This window comes from Mauremys mutica, chromosome 6 (assembly GCF_020497125.1).
Source record: "Mauremys mutica isolate MM-2020 ecotype Southern chromosome 6, ASM2049712v1, whole genome shotgun sequence".
Lineage (NCBI taxonomy): Eukaryota > Metazoa > Chordata > Testudines > Geoemydidae > Mauremys > Mauremys mutica.
In genome coordinates, this window is record NC_059077.1 from 17,474,911 (window position 1) to 17,496,128 (window position 21,218).

The 21,218-nt window shown below is 41.8% G+C and overlaps 1 protein-coding gene across 4 annotated transcripts in view; it reads left to right on the top strand.

The window, feature by feature from the left end:
• Positions 1–21,218, top strand: part of DCC (DCC netrin 1 receptor) — a 782,056-nt gene that overhangs the window by 753,048 nt on the left and 7,790 nt on the right. For all 4 annotated transcript variants that reach the window (XM_045020222.1, XM_045020224.1, XM_045020225.1 and 1 more), the window contains exon 27: positions 2,491–2,703. In XM_045020222.1, the coding sequence (XP_044876157.1) occupies positions 2,491–2,703 (213 nt within the window). The remainder of the gene's footprint in view (positions 1–2,490; positions 2,704–21,218) is intronic.

Sequence of the window (21,218 nt, forward strand, 5' to 3'; positions counted from 1 at the left end):
GAGACTTTTACTACTTCAAAACTAAAATTCTTCTCTCAAGTACAAAATAATCTATTCCCTCCACCCTCAGATTTTTTATGAATCTATTGGAAGAGCAACTTCATTTGGACAGTGTGGTACCCTTGAAGGATGTCCTGCAGTACAATAGTGGCTTTCTGATGGTGCAATATTGTGTCTCTATATAAAATAGCAAAGACCAGTACACTCAGTGACTTAGAGACAGCACTAGATGGAGGACTCAAACTTTTTACAGAATGCAGATAACTTTGTAAAGTGAGATACCCAGGGTGAAATCCTGGGTCCATTGAAGTGAATGACAAAACTTCCATTGACTTCAATGGGGTCAGGATTTCATACCCAGTCTCCACACTGATTAAGTGACATCTGATCTTACTCCCTCCTTCCTACTTTCTATGCCTCGATCCCTCCATATACAGATGCAACGAGATACCTCTTCCTCCAAGTTGCTCAGCTCCTGGGTTTAATCTTCTGGATAAACTAGGGTGACCAGACAGCAAGTGTGAAAGATTGGGACAGGGGCTGGGAGGTAATAGGAGCCTATATAAGAAAAAGACCCAAAAATCAGGACAGTCCCTATAAAATCGGGACATCTGGTCACCCTAGGATAAACAAACAAACAAACCATAACCACTAAGATCCCTTTATGGTCTGTTAACTTGACCATATCACCCCAGTCTGTCAACCCTTCCACTATCCTCCCTGCTCAACTGGACCCCACCTTCTTCATGTTTTTCCTCCATACCACATGACCTGCTTGCAGGCTCAATCTGAGAAGGAAATAATTTAACATAGTTCTTGCTCTAAAGAGATCTGTAGCCAAGAAATGAATGGGCATGGAAACTGAACTACCATTTGCCCCACAGGCTGTCCAGTGAAACTACTGACAGAGCAGTATGGGGAAATTTAAACCACGCCGTTGCTTGTCCTATGCCTGTTCTGTGCATAGCATTTTATGTACCCTATGCTGGGTACAATCATAAGAGAACTCCATGTTTCAAAAACAAAACTGGCTCTTTACTAATAGAACTATTTACAGAGGTTCTGCAACTGCAGCTAGCTTTCCAGCTACGTGTACACGGACTGACTTCCTTTGCCTCCTCCTGACTCTTCCCTCCTGCAACCTTTGCTCTTCCCTCCAAGTTCCGTGACAATTTTAGATTTCAGGACTCTTAATCCATCACCTTTCATAAGAACTCAACTCACGTGAATTTTTTTTAAGTTTAAAAAAAAAAGAACCCAGAGCATTTATCACTTTCACAGATGGCCCATGACTGTGCAAATAAAGTGGATTACAGCATTAATACAAATGCCCTTAACATGTTTAGAAGCATTGGCACTGTCAGTCACATAGCATCTCTTTTATCCTGACACTGTTCTTTGAAAATATCACTGAGCAGCTTCTCTGTAGTTCCATTTGCAATATGTGCATATTCTCAGTAACAGACCATGTTGTTGCAACTACAAAAGCAGTTTCTCCTCCCTTGGTGTTCACACCTCAGCTGCTAGAAGAGGGCCTCATCCTCCCTGATTGAACTAACCTCATTATCTCTAGACTGATTCTTGCCTGCATATTTATACCTGCCTCTGGAAATTTAAACTACATGCGTCTGACGAAGTGGGTATTCACCCACGAAAGCTTATGCTCCAATACGTCTGTTAGTCTATAAGGTGCCACAGGACTCTTTGTCGCTTTAAACAGTTGTAATCACACTCAAATTACCAGTCTGGCTACAAAGCAGACAAAAAAAAGAAATTATTTCATCCACTGAAATGTTTTCCTTTTCTTTCATTTTTCTTTCACATTACTTTAGCCAAGTTTGTTACTCTGTTTTGGCATAGAAAGTTCATGAGAGAGGTAATTTTTGAGAGCCTTTTATAAGAAACACTCGAGAACATAGAGTAACCTTGATTTATATTTGAAGGTTGACATGGCATGTTTAAATCACAGAAAAATTGACTTTGGGTATAGGATAATAAAACAGCAACTGACTGCTTTGGCACAGTGAATATTACTGCTGTCTCAAGGAAAAAATGATGTTGGTATTTGGTTAAATAGAAATTAAGTCGCTTCTTTGTCTTCAACTCTCATTAGCTGTAGCTATAACAATAATATTGGGCAGAATGTAAAGAGTTTCAGCAGCTGGGATTTCTGTCACTATCCATATGATATACTTATGATTTTGGTTGATATTTAGAATTTAAAGGCACCTAGACCCATTAGTGATGGGAACTTAAGAAGTTTGTATACAAATAAAATATACAGAGGGAGCGAAAAATGTCATTTTCTGTACTTTATTTGAAGGACACTTTATTGCAGCACTTTTTTGAAAAAAAATGTTTACATATTTCTTACAGCTCCTCAAAGGTTAAAGGCTGGCACTTCCCATTCTTTGGGAAATGAGCACAAAAGTAAGAAATAGGATTTGGAAAAATATTTCAATAATAGTTCATTTTATTATTCCCTAACAGCAGTGAGTGAAGGACCAGTTCCACAACAGCCATCCATGCTGCCACAGACACAGCCTGAACATGCCAGCAACGAGGACGCCCCGAGCAGAACGATTCCCACAGCCTGTGTCCGGCCTACGCACCCTCTCCGCAGCTTTGCCAACCCCTTGCTACCTCCACCAATGAGTGCAATAGAACCGAAAGTCCCTTATACACCACTTTTGTCTCAAACAGGTAATAATTCAGGAAAGAATGACTGATATTATTTATTAGCCACCAAGGTGCAGTATTCTAGCTGAGCCTTGATGCAGGGATTATCTGTCTAAGGTACTTATCTGCCCTCTGCCCTCAGAATAGTATGTGAGCACCTCATAATTTTAAGTTAGTTATTTTCACAATACCCATGTGAGGCAGGGAAGTGCTGTTATCCCCATTTTAATGGTGGGGAACTGAGACATGGAGAGACTAAGGGCCAAATATTTAAAGGTATTTATGTGCCTAAAGATGCAGAAACACAAGCCTGCAGGAACCTAGGTAGGTGCTTTTGAAAAATCTCACTTGGTACTTATCTGCATCTTTAGGAGCTTAAATACCTATACAGACCTAGCCCTAAGTGACTTGCCAAAGGCCATGCAGGAAATTCTTGGGCAGATTAGGGATTTGAACCCAGATCTTCCAAGACCTAGACACTGGATTATCCTTCCTCTTTCTGCAGTAGGGCTTTGATTTTTGTTCTGCTTATGTTCCATTGACTGCTATCATTTTACGTTTTGCATTTAATTTGTATTGCGCCGGGACCCGGCATGGATGTGCAAGGAAAGTGAAGGACACAAAGACCTTCCCTTCTGCTGCAGAACCTCAGATAGAAGTCAGCCACAGTTGCAGTCCTTGTGTTCTCCTAAATACAGAGATTGTTCTCAACACTCCTTGGAGGGCTACGCACCTCAAAGGAGAGTGGGAGGAGCAGTAGTGGAGAGGAGCACATGCTGTACTCTTAAGGGGTGAGCCTCACACTCATTTGCACTAAAGTTTCTTTGCAGCATTCTGGCCATTGGAGGGGGCCTTGAAGTGAGTGTAAATGTCCTTAATGCCCACTTAAGTGCTCCAAAGTGGCATAAAGTGGCCTGAGTGTAAATGCAAATCAGGCCTCCTGTGGCTTTCAGAGCTGCCCCCTGGGACAAAGCAGCTCTTCTCTGCCAGCAACCTGGGCCAGACCCTAATAAGCACAATCTCGCTATAAATCGTAATGCCCGTGTACTGCGCCTTCTATCTATGCACACCACTCCCAGTCACATCATTGACATCAGTGATGGTTGTGCCTGCGGACTGAGGCCGTTTGTAGAACTGAAACTAAGTGACATCCCAGTGAGAATTGTAGAATTAAAAGGTCAACCCTTACCTATATTTTGACTTTCTTAAAAGTTGCAACCCTCTACATTTCAAATTCCTCATCCTCTACTGGGAAGCTCCATTAAATACCATTAAATTCTCACTTAGAATAATAAAATCATAGAATATCAGGGTGTGGTCAGACGCTACCGGTGTGGTGCTCTGCTCTATTCAATGTTGATATCAGTCAGCTGTGTGCTTGTGTTCTCCCAGTGTGCTGCCCTGGCTCTGTGCAGATAGCTGACCCAGCAGACCCCAAGAGAACCCCCAATGACCACAGACTCTTGTGAGGTACAAAGGCACCCGGGCCAGGTTTATTGTCGAAGAGAAACACAGTCTCCAGCTCCCCGGATTAGATATCCAAGGTGCTGCTAAGGTGCTGCTAGCTAGTACATATGTGCTCCCTGGCAATGGACCAGCTCAGACAGTGGTGGGACTTTCCACTGCCCCCTAGGCCAGACAAAGATATCCACTCAGGGGTGTGTTCTTGTACACAGGTACAAACAAATTACACATCACTCCTTTCTACGCAGTAAGGTGCCGCTTCTCACCTTGTACATGTTGGTTCGAACAAAACAACTCTATCCATCATATTCCTCTTTTGCCCCTGTCCTTGTTATCTGTGTGGAATGTGCAAGTATCGGAGTGTTCTGGTATCTCTAATGTCCAGTACCTTTTAGGTATGTGTATTTTTGCAACATCAGCCCTTTCGTTGCCAGCTTCTGCGAGCAGGGCCTGCCTCTGGCTCACAGCTTAACTTTGCTTTATGTTAGCAAAGTCTTGACCATTACTTTAGTTCAGGCCTTAGGCCTCATACCGGGCCTTTGATCAGGGATTATGTTTCAGGGCCTCATCTTAATACATTGGGTTGGAAGGTACCTCAGGAGGTCTTCTAGTCCAACCCCTTGCTCAAAGCAGGACTAATCGCCAACTAAATCATCGCAGCCAGAGCTTTGTCAAGCCTGGCCTTAAAAACCTCTAAGGAAGGAGATTCCACTACCTCCCTAGGTAACCCATTCCAGTGCTTCACCACCTCCTAGTGAAAAAGTTTTTCCTAATATTCAACCTAAACCTCCCCCACTGCAACTTGAGACTATTACTCCTTGTTCTGTCATCTGCTACCACTGAGAACAGTCTAGATCCATCCTCTTTGGAACCCTCTTTCAGGTAGTTGAAAGCAGCTATCAAATCCCCCCTCATTCTTCTGCAGACTAAACAATCCCAGTTCCCTCAGCCTCTCCTCATAAGTCATGTACTCCAGCCCCCTAATCATTTTTGTTGCCCTCCACTGGACTCTTTCCAATTTTTCCACATCCTTCTTGTAGTATGGGGCCCAAAACTGGACACAGTACTCCAGATGAGGCCTCACCAATGTCGAATAGAGGGGAATGATCACGTCCCTCAATCTGCTGGCAATGTTCCTACTTATACAGCCCAAAATGCCGTTAGCCTTCTTGGCAACAAGGGCACACTGTCGACTCATATCCAGCTTCTCGTCCACTGTAACCCCTAGGTCCTATTCTGTAGAACTGCTGCCTAGCCATTTGGTCCCTAGTCTGTAGCAGGGGGTTGGACTAGATGACCTCCTGAGGTCCCTTCCAACCCTGAGATTCTATGATTCTATGATATTTCACACCTCTTCAATATTATATTAAATGCAATAAAATGAGACAAGTTTTATAACATAAGCCTTACATTTTATATATATATATGGGCCCAATCCTAGAATCCTTACATTAATAATTCTTATGTGAGTTGTGCTTTTGAAGTCAATAATATTATCTGGTAAATAAGGACTACTTGTGTGAATAAAGTGTGCAGATCGGACCCAATATTGATAATTCACACTATGCAATGTGGTGGGTTGCTCAGTTTGGCAGAATTACCTGCAGTTCAGAAATTTCAGCTCTATTGAATTCTGTTCTATATTCAGATGTTGCTCTCTGAACATAGTGTTCTTGCCACACAACATATGTTACCTAACTGTAAGTGATTACAAGACTACCAAAAAAAGCACCATGTTTTTATTATGAACACCTGCTATCCATCACTAGGTAATTCATTTTTTGACATCAGACAGAAGCAGAGAAACCCTACAATGTTGGAAAGTCTTCCCCCTCCACCCCCAACTCTCACAACTGAATTATGTTTTTATATATGATAGTGTCTATTCATCCTTACATAATACCACAAGTTTACAGAAGGCCAAATCATACTGACCTTATTATGTGAATAAGCCTACTTACTTCAGTAGAACTACTTGAATAAGTAAGGCAATCATATTTTTGTACTTGATCTTCATGCTTTGGTGGTGGGGGCGGGGGAGTAAGTAGAGACATGTTAGCCATCCCCATATAAAGTTCAGTGATCACCATTAAAATTGCCATTTGTGAGTAATTATGTTACCTCAGAACTTGCTGTGTTCCCTACGCTGTATAAGTCTGTATTGTTAATTAGACAAAAGGTTACATTAATTGTGACCACTGGACCCACATTTCCAGAGAAGGTAGCTGCCATGGACCAGAGCCACTGTGGAGGCACACTGGCTTGTTTGTGGGTAGTCCCTGATAATTGCATGGAGCTCAGAGGATCAGCAGGGTTTCTGAACAGGCAATTCCTCCTTCCTCCCCATTGACAGAACAATTAGGGAGGAACTCCATGCGAGCACCTTCATAGAGATAGCCCCTTTGAAACCACTCTGATTTTACTGTAGGTGGGGGCATGCCAGCCCTTAAATGCTAGCAATTTCTCTTTTGGGAAAAATAATTTCTTGGCTCAAACAGATGGATGGAATGAATTAATTTTTCACTAGGCTTTTTTAGATCTCAAGCAATTTCTACTTGCAGAACATAATAATGTAATTAGTAATAAATTTGTCATTACTTAGACCAAGCAAAGTGTTTATTACTTTAAGCGAGTGTCATGGAAAACATTACTCTCTCATTTCTCAAACACGTGTTGGGCAAGTGTCTTATCCCTCCAAAAATAACTGTGATGGAAACTTCCTGTTTAATTGAACTGGGATGAAGCCAACAGGGTTCTATAGAAATATAACAGGGTTCTATAGGAATTGTATGGACAAAGATTTTTTCAAAAGTGGATCCCTAAAAGTAGGAGCCTATATCAATATATGCAGGCACCTAAATAAGCAGCCTGATTCTTAAAGATTATTACTATCCAGCAGATCTAACTGATCTCAGTGGAAGCTTGGGTATGTTTAGCACTTTTGAAAATCAGACCATTTATTCATGTGTGTAAATGAGGATTTAGGAGACTAACTTTAAGCCTCTGTTTTTGAAAATCGCGGCCACAGAATTTAAGGGCCAAATGTCATGGTCGTTTAAGTCAATGGGAGTCTTTTTGTTGACACACATGCACCCCCATGGGCATTGGATCAAGCCCTAATAGAAGATCTTTTCTACAAGTATTTTAGCATCCAATAGAATTATACAGAAGTGTTATAATTAGCTATTAACATCTATAAGCTACTACATACAAACCTGTAGAAAGGTTAACGTATTTTATTCAATTCTATAGTATTTTACCATAAGGGAACTAATAAATAACTTAAAAGGCCACAATCCTGTTTATCAGGTCATACATTCAACATACCCCAAAGCTGAAATTTACTCCTTTTTACTTGAGTCCATTGAGTTTGCTCTCTCTGCTTTAAGCTGGCCCATTTCATAGATATTTTATAGTAGATTACACCATTTCATCACCACTTTATGATACAGTGGTTCAGATTCTTAATACTAAATCTGAAGACATGAGAGTAACTGCGCAATCTTTCCTTTCTACACTCCACTGTGGCTGCGGTCATTTCTCCTTGCAAATCATGGACATAGACATTTAAGCGATTTGACTTAGTCTCCTTTCAGGTTAAATAGAAAATGCTTGATGGAGTGTTGAGCTTATTGCATTATGGATCTGACATAAATTCTACAAATGGCCAGGAAAGGAGTGTGTTTTTTTTTCAATTCCTGACAAGTGGAAATTCCTTTTAACTGTTGAAATGATCCGCTGCACTTTAAATGAACCTGGATTAGCAGGCCATTTGTCTTCTGTAGCTGTAAGTGTGCTGTAAGCAGGGTAGAAAATGTGACCTCTTAAGAAGAGCCTTTTATACTGTATCCCAGTTTTATAACTTTAGCCCCTGTATTTTTCTGCAGTTGTAAAAGTGCTGTATTCTATTGGCACTTTACTTTTTTTGCATAATATGTACAAACAGAAGTAAAATTTCCCATCTTTTCAATCTTCCATGGACCAATATGCCAGTGGATATGACAGAACTAAACAGTACATCATTGTATGGCAAAACTGAGTTTGATTTTTTTTTCTTCCTTATACACTGGAAGGTGTGATCGAAACTGGATATGATCTGGAAGTTGTAGGGGAGGGTTGCACAGAATGTGGACTTGTTTATGTTCTCTGGCTCGTCAGGAAATCATGTATTCTTGGCATAACTTTTGTTTGTTTGTTTGTTTTTTGCAAGAAGTAGTCTAGCATGCATGCCTATATATATAAAAAAGTAATCAATTATGGCAGTACATTAGTACAAGTCCCTACCAGTGCCTGCTTGTAGCCTCCCACTAAGTGTCTTCATTAGAGGTTACCACAGCATACCTGCCTAAGGAAATCAGCTCGGTCTGGTGGTTGCTGTGTCCGCCACTTTTTCCTGTGTATGAAGATTTGAAAGAAAGAACCAGAAAAACAAGAGAGAAAACTGAAAAAAAAAATACAAAAATCACACCCACAGAAATGAGAGGTAAAATCAGTATGAAACAATGGATTGAATACAACTTAATTAATCCTGTGCCATAGTAATCTCGCACATACATAAAGGCCTCTTTATGTATAAAATCTCATCCTCAGAGATGTTTCAATATGTTTCTTTCACAGACTGGATACCTTCCAGGCCGGGGCACAATCCTTTCCCCTGGTACAGCTCTTGTTCCAGCTCAGGTGGTAGCTAGAGGATTTCTCATGATGGCTGCCCCCTTTTCTCTGTTCCACCCACTTATATACCTTTTGCATAAGGCAAGAATCCTTTGTCCCTCTGGGTTCCCATCCACCCCTTGTCAATGGAAAAGCACCAGGTTAAAGATGGATTCCAGTTCAGGTGACATGATCACATGTCACTGTAAGACTTCATTACCCACTTGCCAGCACACTGGTATACAGGAAGACTCACAAGTAAAACACAGCCATCTACAGATAATTGTCCTGGTTAATGGGAGCCATCAAGATTCCAAACCACCATTAATGGCCCACACTTTGCATAATTACAATAAACCCTCAGAGTTATCTTTTATATTTCTAGTTTCGGATATAAGAGTGATACATTTATACAAATAGGATGACCACGCTCAGTAGATTATAAGCTTTGTAATGATAACTTACAAGAGACCTTTTGCATGAAGCATATTCAAGTTACATTATATTCATACTCATCAGCATACTTTCATAAAATCATATAGAGTGCAATGTCACACGCGGTCACTACCTCGTTTCTCTGCTGTATCATCAATTCCACGGACCCGATGTAATTCATTTAATGCCTCCTACCATGATAAACACCTAAAAGGGAAAACAAATATAGGCTGAGGTTACCTTCAATAAGATCTGCTTTTCACAGTGCCACCAAGTAGCTGAACTGTATCATACAGGTTTCAAAGTAGCAGCCGTGTTAGTCTGTATCAGCAAAAAGAATTAGGAGGAGTACTTGTGGCACCTTAGAGACTAACACATTTATTTGAGCATAAGCTTTTGTGGGCTAAAACCATTCCATTACACTTCTGTGTGTTTAGAATCATAGCTGCTTAGTATAGCAACAAACAAACAAAAGGCTGCTATTGTTTTGCTTCTCTTGGCACTGTAGAACCAACAAAGCTATGAGAGAGGAAGCTCGATTCTCCCAGGGCAAGGACTATCATTTTGTTCTGGGTTTGTACCACACCGAGGGCAAGGGATTCCTGGTCCAGCACTAGGCCTCCTTCACGCTACTGCAATATGAATGATATTAATAATAATAATCATTAGTAGCTGTTAACTCCTAATAGTGTTCCAAGTGCAAGGGCAACTCTTTAATTATAAGCAAAGTATATTTGATCAGGAAGTAATTGGGAGAGACTATAAATCTAACACCCTGTGGAGCAGAACTGTACTTAAAAACAAAGCAGAGAGGTATAATCTAGTGATGGAACAGGGGCATTTATTCACATTAATCCAACTGACACTAATTGATTAACTGTACAGATAAATGTGTGTGCTCTTTTAGACATTTACCCCTCAGAGTCAATATTTCCCATTGCTAATGGAAAATGTAAATAAAAGCATATTGTTGTTTTATATATAGTTCTAACTCCCACCAATTCAACTATTAGTTTCTTTGCATAAAAACTATGAGAGCATTTCTGGTTCTTCTGGTTCCAGTTCTTCATCTTTTAATGCTGGCTGGAAATGAGAGTTTTAGATTCTTCTCTTGATAAATTATCTAGAGTACAGAGTAACAGATGTCTTGAGAATGCAGCAAACATTGGTAGAGCAGGAGGTATGTTAGGATCTTTCTTTGGGAAACTAATGGCATATTCATAGCCTTTTGGTGTTGGAATCCTAAATTAAATCACATTAGCATCAGATTAAAAAAATCACAACTTTTGCAGTCAAAGACTGTTGTCATTTATGTCCCATATCTCTCAACCCTCCCACCCCCACAGATCCATATATCCTGCCCTCCCTTCCCCCAAAAAATCCTTTCAAACTTTTCGGCTCCCATATCATGTTATGAAATCAGGCTTCCTCCATTCAACTCAGATACTTCGGTGATGAAGGATCACAGGGGTTTAATCATGCATGTTAATGAGATGTCTGGCCACAGTCCAGCAAAACACTTTAAGCCATGCTTAATTTTAACAATTGAATAGCACTATTGACTATACTGGGATTACTTAAGGTTTTAAAATTTACCATGTGCTTAAGTGCTTTGCAGGATCAAGCCCCTATAGAAGTAAATTGATTGATTACACATTTTGCCTAATATGAGGCAGCAGTCAAGTTTGTTTGTTTTTTAAAATGGTTTTCTGGAGGATCACTACATCGTCTCTAAACAACTCTCTTTTGAAAATGTTGGGCGTTTTTCCAAAAGGTCGACTACAAATCCATAAAAAGTCTGCATGGATGGCTTATTTACCACCTGGTTATCAGATTGTGACCAGGGTCCGGCGGGCACACTGAGGTCTGGTCTACACTAAGGGGGGGGGGGTCGAACTAGGGTACGCAAGTTCAGCTACGCGAATAGCGTAGCTGAACTTGAAGTACCCTAGTTCGACTGACTTACCCGTCCAGACGCGGCGGGGTCGAATTCCACGGTTCCAAGGTTGACTCCGCCACTGCCGTTCGCGGTGGTGGAGTTCCGGAGTCGACCGGAGCGCGCGGGGAGTTCGAACTATTGCGTCCAGATTAGACGCGATAGTTCGAACTCCGAGAAGTCGAACTCACTGCGTCGACCCGGCAGGTAAGTGTAGACTAGCCCTGAGATTGCTTAATCAGAGCAAACTGCAAAGAATGGGGTGGTAGGTGAGCCCCAGGACTGGTGATTATTTCTAATAATTAGATTCACCAATCCAGCAACCAAACAGCTTCTACAATACCTTGCTGGTTACTCAGAAGCCAAAAACACAGCTCCCTCAAAGCAGCCCAGCCTTAGGCCTCCACCCCAGACACTCAAGTCAAATATGATGAGGATTACTGAAAATCTTCTTCATCGTATCTAAAATTCTACCAGTCCCAAAGGATCGGACACATTACCCACCAGGTCAATGGATATTTCAGATCTTACCCAAATACATGCTTACAGCCGATTCTTATTAACTGAACTAAAATGTATTAAAAAAGAAAAAGAGAGAGAGTATTGGTTAAAAGATCATTACACATACAGTTATGAGTAAAGTTCTTAGGTCACTTTCATAGCAGAGATTGAGTTGCAAAAAGTTCTCTTCAGAATCAGTTCATCAGGTTATAGTCCAAAATAGGCAAACCATGTCCAATATCCGGGTGATCCAGACTGGAGCTGGAGCCCTTAGTCTTGAGGAGACTTAAATGTCCCTGACGAAGCTTAAGCAGATCTCAGATACAGGATCAGGGCCCTAGAATATGTTTATAGACCTCTGGTGGGCTATGATAATCTCTTGACAGCAGATATTCATTGGGTGAAGAATAGTGGCTTTGAAGTAAAACGTTCTATTTCCTATGTATACAAGGTAATTAGTTGCATTCATCAGCATAAGGTACTTATCCATTAAGCAATTCATAGACAGTTTACTACAGATTTCAAAGAGAAACATAGACAGTGATATTATTATACCCAATTTCCATCTTAATGTTAATATCCCCTTTTGATCTCTGAATCAATAACATAAGAAAGGCTATACTGGGTCAGACCAAAGGGCCATCTAGCCCAGTATCCAACAGAGGCCAATGCCAGGTGCTGCAGAGGGAATGAATAAAACAGGTAATCCTCAAGTGATCCACTTCAGCAAACTCTGGTTCCAAGTGCCTAGTCAGTGATTTCCACCAGTTCAGCAGTTTGACTTGCTTTAAAGCTTGGCAGCAAAGCTGTACTGGTGAATATTATTTTTTGTATTTAATTAAAATGATTTAAATATATTATAATAAATGTAGGCCTTAAATTTCAAACCTAATTTACAATAGGTTTATTTTTAAAAATTGAACCTCTACTTAATTTAAATATAACATTTTAAAAAACAATCTGATTTTGATTTAAAAAAAAAAAGAATAATTGATTTTTATCCTCCCTGCTCCATGGTATTTGCATCCCGCAGGAGCCTGCAGTCACTTCTCATGGCCACTCCTCATCCACCCTTTGCTGAACTCAGCTCTAGAGATTTGGTCTCTTTTGAACTTTCTCTGTAAACTGATCCCTCTGGCCCCTGGCCAGTGCTGCTGCTTTGTCCTGGAGCAGCCCCCTCACCCTCCCTCAAACTGGGGGGAGGCCAGGCAGTGGCACTGAGGCCCCCTTCACCAAGGGCTTTCAGTTCCTTCTGGGCTCCAGAGGCGTTCTGCTGGCAGGGGAAGTCTCCCTGGGAAACACACTGAATCTGTGCACCTTCTGATCCCACCCTCCCCGCTTCAGGGTCTGCACTGGCCTTCTCTGGACCACAGGCTTCACAGCCCAGGCTCCAGCAATGACTCCACTGGTGATTCTGGCCCATTCCCACTCTCTACCTCTTCTCCCCTCCCTCACCATCATAGTCAGCCCCAGAGGCCTCTGCCCTGGCAGCCACTGGCCATAATGCCATGTGCCGAGGCTGAAGGGCGTCACACCTTTATCCAGCTGAGGAGGGAGCGGAGACTGAGTCTGGTTCCCTCTGCAGCCAGCTCCCTGCTATTCACAGTACAGAGCGCAGGTCGCCAGAGCAGACACGTGGGCAAAGGCTCCCCCACCATGCTAAAGCACCTTGGGGGGACAAGCTGCGAGGTTGTTGGAGAGGTGGTGGGCTGGCAGGGTGCTGCCTTAATGGCTCTGCGAGACCCTCTGAGGTGTGGGGTGCTGCACCAAGAGTGGTAGATATAAGCACAGGGAGCACCGCTGGGGCTGCTCGCTGAGTTGAAGATAAAGGATAGTAACAGACAGGAACCATCTGGTTACGTTGTTAAGCTCTAACAAGATATAGGTAAACACAGACCAATACAATCACTACCTTCTTCCAATTCTTCTAAGAAAACAAGTCTACATTTCAAAGCTCTATTCAATCTAATATGGCTTGGTTCAGGGCATGGCTACACTGGAAACTTCAAAGCGCTGTTGCAGGAACGCTCCCAAGGCAGCGCTTTGAAGTGCGAGTGTGGTCGCGTGCAAGCGCTGGGAGAGAGCGCCTGATAATCCACCTCCACAATGTTCCCAGCACTCGGACCCTGTTTACACTAGTGCTTTCCACACCCCTGAACCAGCAAGTTAGAGGCTATAAAATGTAAGTGTAGACAAGCCCTCAGTGTCACACAGGTGGAAGAGCAAACCTTTTTTGGATGTATGAATATGCAATTGAGATTGTGTTCATTATCACTGACCAGCAACATCCATTTTATACTGATAGCTCACTGATCTCATTGCATATTTCCTGAGGAGAGATGAAAAGCCTTTTTCGTCTTTGAAAAGTAAAAGACAAAGAGGATCAATGTGATGTTGTAAAGTAAAACCGTAACAGTCACCGGATTTTCCATGGAATTCTGACATATGCATTAACTTCATATAATGGAATTGTAAGAAAACATCATAATGCCCAACTGAAGTTTGTAAATGTCTTCATGTTCTTAAAGTTTAGAGCTGCAATTTTGATGGAGAGGCCCTGAAAGGACAGAACAAACATCTCCTATGTTTCAAGGCTTTGACTTTCATATTCTAGGTGTTAACATTCTCTGTGATTGTTTTCATCTTCAAGTGTCCTTTCTATATCCACTATTTTTTTACACCTATCATGAAGACTTATTACATACAAAAAAAAAGCTTGTCAACATCCTTCAAAAGTCTTCCCAATGGGCAATTCCATGAAATAGTTGGTACTGTACATTTGAAATTCACAAAATGACCTCTTCCTTTTTCTCTTTTCTGTTTTCATTTTTGAATTTATTTCCCCACAATATCAAAGTTACCCAAATGAAACTTAGGCTCTTTTAAAAAGCATCTCCCTTATAGAATGAGTCAAGCTGCTGTTCATTATCATCTGGGAAAGTCATTTTTAAAAGCTCCATTTTTACTGACGATGTAAGTATCTTTTTATTTCTTTCATTTTTTTTACTTATAGTGTAAAAAAGTCTAGTCTTCAAACATTTGTCATATGGTTTCACATTCTGTTCCCTTGAGAGGCACCATCTCACTTACTGGGGACATTCTGCCATGTAGTTACAAGCAAGCTCAGAACTACATTTAAACTGTTAGAATACACACTTTAGTACAGTCAGTATCAAATAACCCGTTAGTCGTCTTTGATCCTTTTGTGATTTCCTGTTGTAGTTGTGTGGAACTGAAAGGGGGAAAAAAAGACCTCTTCACATTGCGATATACATAACCCCAGAAACTCCTCCACAAATATTAAATTCATAACAATAAAACCCTCACATTTCTTTATTGCTAACTAAAAAAATAAAGATTCAAGTTTTGTCTGTCACCTTCTTTATAGTCAGAAGCATCTGAGACATAGGAAGAAAGTATTAAATGAAATGCTTAAATATCTTCCAGTGTGTCTGTAGTACCTTACCTAGAGATTTATGGTCCAATCCTACAGAGTGTCTCACAGTTCTGTTAACGCTGCAAGGAAATGGCTCCAGTTCTTACAAAACTAAAGACTTAATTCAGCCCCAAGATATATAATATCTAGTATAGATTAAATATATTTATATTCTATATTGAAACTATTTATGCTTCAAGTTAAGCAGGTGTGTAAATGTTTTGCGAAATTGGGAGCCTATATAGGAAATAAGGCCCTGATCCTACAAACGTTTATGCATGTGCTTAACTTTACTACTATTAGTTGTCTCTTGGAAATCAAATACATGTATAAATGTTTGCACGACTGGGGACTAACTTAAATTCTGCAGAGTCTGTTGGGAGCTGTTTCCTTTTTACAGGCAAACTCTCTATATGATGAATCACTGCTGCTATGTGTTGATCCTTCCTGCAATGGTAACAGGCTAGTTAATTAGTTAACAGCTTGACTTTTACCTGAGCTCACTTGGTCTTTTTCTTGTGGTCTTTTGAATGTCTGCCTAATTAGCTGTTAAATCCCTGGAGAGTGTGTAAACATTCAGTCAGCTTCTGCCCTTTGAGCCTAGCAATTTCTGACTTTAAAATGATTCCCGGTTTGCAAATTCCCACTTTATGGTGAAACTGGGAAAATACAATATGTGAGTAATAGATAAAATTGTTAACCTCATTAGACATAGGAGTTCCTCTCATTCTCAGTATTGTTCGATGAAACCTTAAAAGTACGTTTTAAAAACTCTCTGTGTAAAAGGGGGGGAAATACCACTCTTTAAATAACTGCACCTCTGTGAATGATGAAAGAGTTATTTTCAAAAAAAGAGATTGACGCTAAAAGTACTAGTTATACACGTGACATGTTAGAGTCCTGGGGGCTGAGTGGGGAGGAATTGGCTACGTGACTTACTGAGGGTAAGCCCTAAACATTCCATGATCTGTACTAGCTGGAATGGAGAAGGGGGTGGGGAATTCATTCAGAATTAAAATTGGCAACATGTTATTATCCTCCAATACTCTTTATGGAGTCAGTGGATTCAATACTAGTAAGTTAAAAACTGGAACCAATAAGGTGTGCCCAAACAATACCTCTTAGAGCAAAATTCTCTTTTCATAGCCTCTCTGATACCTTGCCCAGCCTGCATTGATGTTTATGGCTGCACACTTGTAGGAAGAACAGAATATAAGAAAGGGATGTAGGAACTGCCATATTGAATCACACCCGAGTGGTCCATCTAGTCAGGGACCATTTTTCTTACAGTGGTTAGAACCAGATGCTTCAGAAGAAAGTGCAAGAAATCCTATAGTGGACAATTATGGAATTATCTTTCCATTGGAGATATTGCATCCTACACGCAGGTAGTTGGTGGCTGGCTTTCATGTTTAAACATTAAGGTTTATATCTCTTATATATTCTGGACCTGATTCAAAGCTCATAAAGTCAATAGACTCTCATGGTCTTCACTGGGCCTTGGATCGGCCCCCATACCCATTTTCAGATGTGTGGGGACATTCCCATCCTCCAGCTGATGTCAATAGAAGCTTCAGGTATTGAGCACTTTTGTACTGAAACTTAGGGGTGTTCTTATAATCCAGGCGACTTCCTGTGCCAGTGAATTCTATGTTGATTATGAATTCTGTAAAAACATCTCTCCTATAATCAGTTTTCAATGTGATGTGTCCAAATTTCATTGGATATTCCCTTTTCTTGCCTTATGAGAGAAGGTAAGTATAAGTGGACCATTGACTCCCTGCTCACCATGCCTGATTTACATACCTCTAACATGTCACCCTTTTATTCACATCCTCTCTGAACTAAGCAAGCCTAATATATTTTGTGGCTGTCTCTGGAACCATTCTGTTACTTCTAGACCTTTTGAGAGATAGACTGACCAGTACTGAACACATCCAGTGAAATTCTGGCCCCAGGAAGTCAGTTCGAGTTTTGCTATTAACCTCAATGTCCATACAGTACATAATATATTGCTGTTACAAACAGTTACTTGGTGTCCATATCACAGCATCTAGGCCACCACCCATGCAAACACATATATTTACAGTTATCTTCATTTAATGATGTTACAGAACACTTGTTTGCCCACTGATGTGCAGTGCTGTTGATATATAATGCAGAGTGACGTAATGTGCTCAATAAGGCCTTCTGAAATAAGACACTAGCTGGAATTTTCACTTAGCAGCCATATGCTGTATAACTAATGAGCAAATGAAGTGTTTAATTAATAACCCTTCTGAGAAATAAAACTTTAAAACGGTAAATTCATTCTGTGGCTACTTAGAACTACACCTGAGGAGCACTGTCATTTTTCTCTTCATGAGCCAGCGGTTCCTATTTTTCTTCTAAGGGTCCTGCTGGGTTCGGAAGCATTAGAAACTAAATGGTTGTTAATTTAATTAGTAATTCATTTGCATACATTAGCTTACTTAGCTCATCAACCTTCTGTGTCCGGTGTATTTACTGAAAGGTGAGCTTGGTCTTTTCAATATTCTTTGTTTCTTACTTGTATGTACAACTAATCAAATTACATACTGTGGGTGTTTTGATTATCGTCTGTAAACATTTACTGGGGAACTTTAAATGCAGGGTTACTTAAGTAACATTTTCTGGTTGTCATTTTAGTTACAAGCTTTAGAAATTGCCTGTTGTTTTTGTGAGCTGAAGGGGAAACAAAATGCTAATTGTCATTTTGGCTTTTCATTAACAATATCCAGGAGGGAACATCTGTCTTTGTACAGAAAATCAGCTCTTTAAGGCCAATTACTATAATGAGTTACATATGAGTAACAGGATTTTTACCAGGGGATTTACAGGTACAAATATGCATTGCAGCAGGAATATTATAGCAGAATATTTCTGCAGTTCACATAAACTCGTTCTGCTCCATGTAAAATGTTTACTTTCTCCCCAAATCCATGAAGATCAAGCAAGTCACAGGATGAAGTCATTCGTTGAAAGAAACATTATACAGTACATCTGTGTTAACCAGGGAACAAGCATGGTGCAAGTCTGACTTGCAATTGTTTAGTTTTATTCTTCATTATGTTACAGTGGTAGCCAAAGGTTCCAGTCAAATTGTACTGCAATAGGAATCTGAATAAATATATATTTTATTGCGCCCTTTGGGTGCTAATATAAATAAAAATAAATCCTACAGTTACAGAGGTCACAGTTGCACTCTTTTTCTTCACAGGTTAATGCAGATGTCCTCTTAGTGCTTTAAAAACGTATAAGAAGGTATGGTCCATGCCCATACCTTCTTACAGTTTATTGTATTCTTGATCTGTCCCTGCCCATACCTTCTTACAGTTTATTGTATTCTTGATCCGTAGCACCTAGAATCCCCAGTCTTAGACCAGAAGCCCATTGTGCTGGGTGCTGTACAAACACAAAACAAAAAACAGTCCCTGTCCCTGGGAGCTTCCGAGCTAAGTATAAGATAAGACACAACACATGGATACAGACAGATGGGGAGTATGAGTGAACAATAAGACAATATCGGTCCGCATGATAGTCTGTGGTCTCTGCACACCAGCACCTAAACTGTGTTTTTACTTTTTTTGCTCTTTAATATTTTAAAATATTAAACGCTTAATTTGCGCATTAGTTATATAATCTATGACTGCCGGATGCACATTCTAGGCAGTGTCTTATTTCAGAAGGCATTACTGAACACTTTACATTACTCTGCTTTCTATTTCAGCCGTATTGCACATCAGCATGCAAACAATTGAAGTAAGCTCTAAACCTATGTGGATGCATGGGTCAAGGCCCAGATGCTATGGTCACAAACACCAAGCAAGTGCTTGTAACAACAATACGTTATGTATTGTATAGACAATATATTGGGAGAGCAGGCTTGCATTATTTTATTCTGTACCACATCAGAGGAATCAAGGACATATGTTCCCATTCAAGTTGTGTCTGCACTCCAATGAACACTGGTTGGAAGAAGAGGAAGGAGGAGGAGGACCTAGCACTTATATAGTGCTTTTTATCTCTAGATGTCAAAGCACTTTACAAAGGGAGGTCAGTATCATTATTCCCATTTTACAGATGGCAAAACTGAGGCACAGGGAGGGAAATGCCCTACCCAAGTCACCCAGCAAACCAGTGGCAGGGCTAGGAATTGAACCAGGGTCTCTTGAGTCCTTTAAAAGCCTATAGGAGCCATGGGTATCCAGGCATAAATAAAACAATGCTGATTGAATTTAGAGCTTGCAAAAGGTGCTGCCTGGATAGTACTGAAGATAGAAATCCTGTTTTATCCACAATAGATACAGCAAAGGACCCTTCACTGTGTCTCAACTGGGACCCAGAGGAACCACTTTTGTGATTGCAATCAGTCATTGGTCTCTCCAGTGAGACCTCCAACAAGGGTATGTCTACACTACAAGAGTAGTTCGATTTAACTTAGGTCGAATTTGTGGATTCGACCTTATGAAGTCGAATTTGTGTATCCACACTAAGGACACTAATTCGACTTTGTGAGTCCACACTAACGGGGCAAACGTCGACATTGGCAGCGGTGCATTCTGGGCAGCTATCCCACAGTTCCCGCAGTCCCCGCTTCCCATTGGAATGCTGGGTAGAGCCACCAATGCCTGCTGGGGGAAAAATGTGTCGAGGGTGGTTTTGGGTAACTGTCGTCATTCAACCGTCACTCCCGCCCTCCCTCCCTGAAAGCGCCGGCGGGAAATCTGTTTGCGCACTTTTCTGGTCAGTGACAGCGCGGATGCCACAGCACTGCGAGCATGGAGCCCGCTGCGATCATCGCTGCACTTATGGCCGTTGTCAACTCCTCGCACCTTATCGTCCACCTCTTCCACAGTCAGCTGCTGAGAAATCGGGCGAGGAGGCTCCGGCAGCGCGGTGAGGACATGAAGTGTGAGAGTGGCACAGACCTCTCACAAAGCACAGGATCCCGCGCCGCGGAGATCATGGTGGCAATGGGTCACGTTCATGCTATGGGACGACGATTCTGGGCCCAGGAAACAAGCACGGACTGGTGGGACTGCATAGTGCTGCAGGTCTGGGATGAATCACAGTGGCTGCGAAACTTCAGGATGCGTAAGGGCACTTTCCTTGAACTGTGTGATTTGCTGGCCCCTGCCCTGAAGCGCCAGGACACCCGGATGCGAGCAGCCCTGACTGTGCAGAAGCGAGTGGCCATAGCCCTCTGGAAACTTGCCACGCCAGACAGCTACCGGTCAGTAGCGAACCACTTTGGCGTGGGCAAATCTACCGTGGGGGTTGCTGTGATGCAAGTAGCCCACGCAATCATTGACCTACTACTCTCAAAGGTAGTGACCCTGGGAAACGTCCAGGTCGTCATAGATGGCTTCGCCGCGATGGGATTCCCAAACTGCGGTGGGGCTATAGATGGCACTCACATCCCTATCCTGGGACCAGCCCACCAGGCCAGCCAGTATATTAACAGAAAGGGCTACTTTTCAATGGTGCTGCAAGCACTGGTGGACCATAGGGGACGTTTTACCAACATCTACGTGGGGTGGCCGGGCAAGGCTCATGACACGCGTGTTTTCAGGAACTCTGGTCTGTTTAGACGCCTGCAGGAAGGTAGTTTCTTCCCGGAACACAAAATAACTGTTGGGGATGTGGAGATGCCTACAGTGATCCTCGGGGACCCAGCCTACCCGCTAATGCCCTGGCTCATGAAGCCCTATACAGGCGCCCTGGACAGTGACAAGGAGCTCTTCAACTACCGGCTGAGCAAGTGCAGAATGGTGGTGGAGTGTGCTTTCGGACGTCTCAAGGGGAGATGGAGGAGCTTACTGACTCGCTCGGATCTCAGCGAAACCAATATCCCCATTGTTATTGCAGCTTGCTGTGTGCTCCACAATCTCTGTGAGAGCAAGGGGGAGACCTTTATGGCGGGATGGGAGGTTGAGGCAAATCGCCTGGCTGCTGATTACGCTCAGCCAGACAGCCGTGCGATTAGAAGAGCCCAGTGGGAAGCGCTGTGCATCCGGGAGGCTTTGAAAGCTAGGTTCCTCAGTGAGCAGGGTAACCTATGACTGTCCAGTCTCTTTACAGAGAAGCTGAACC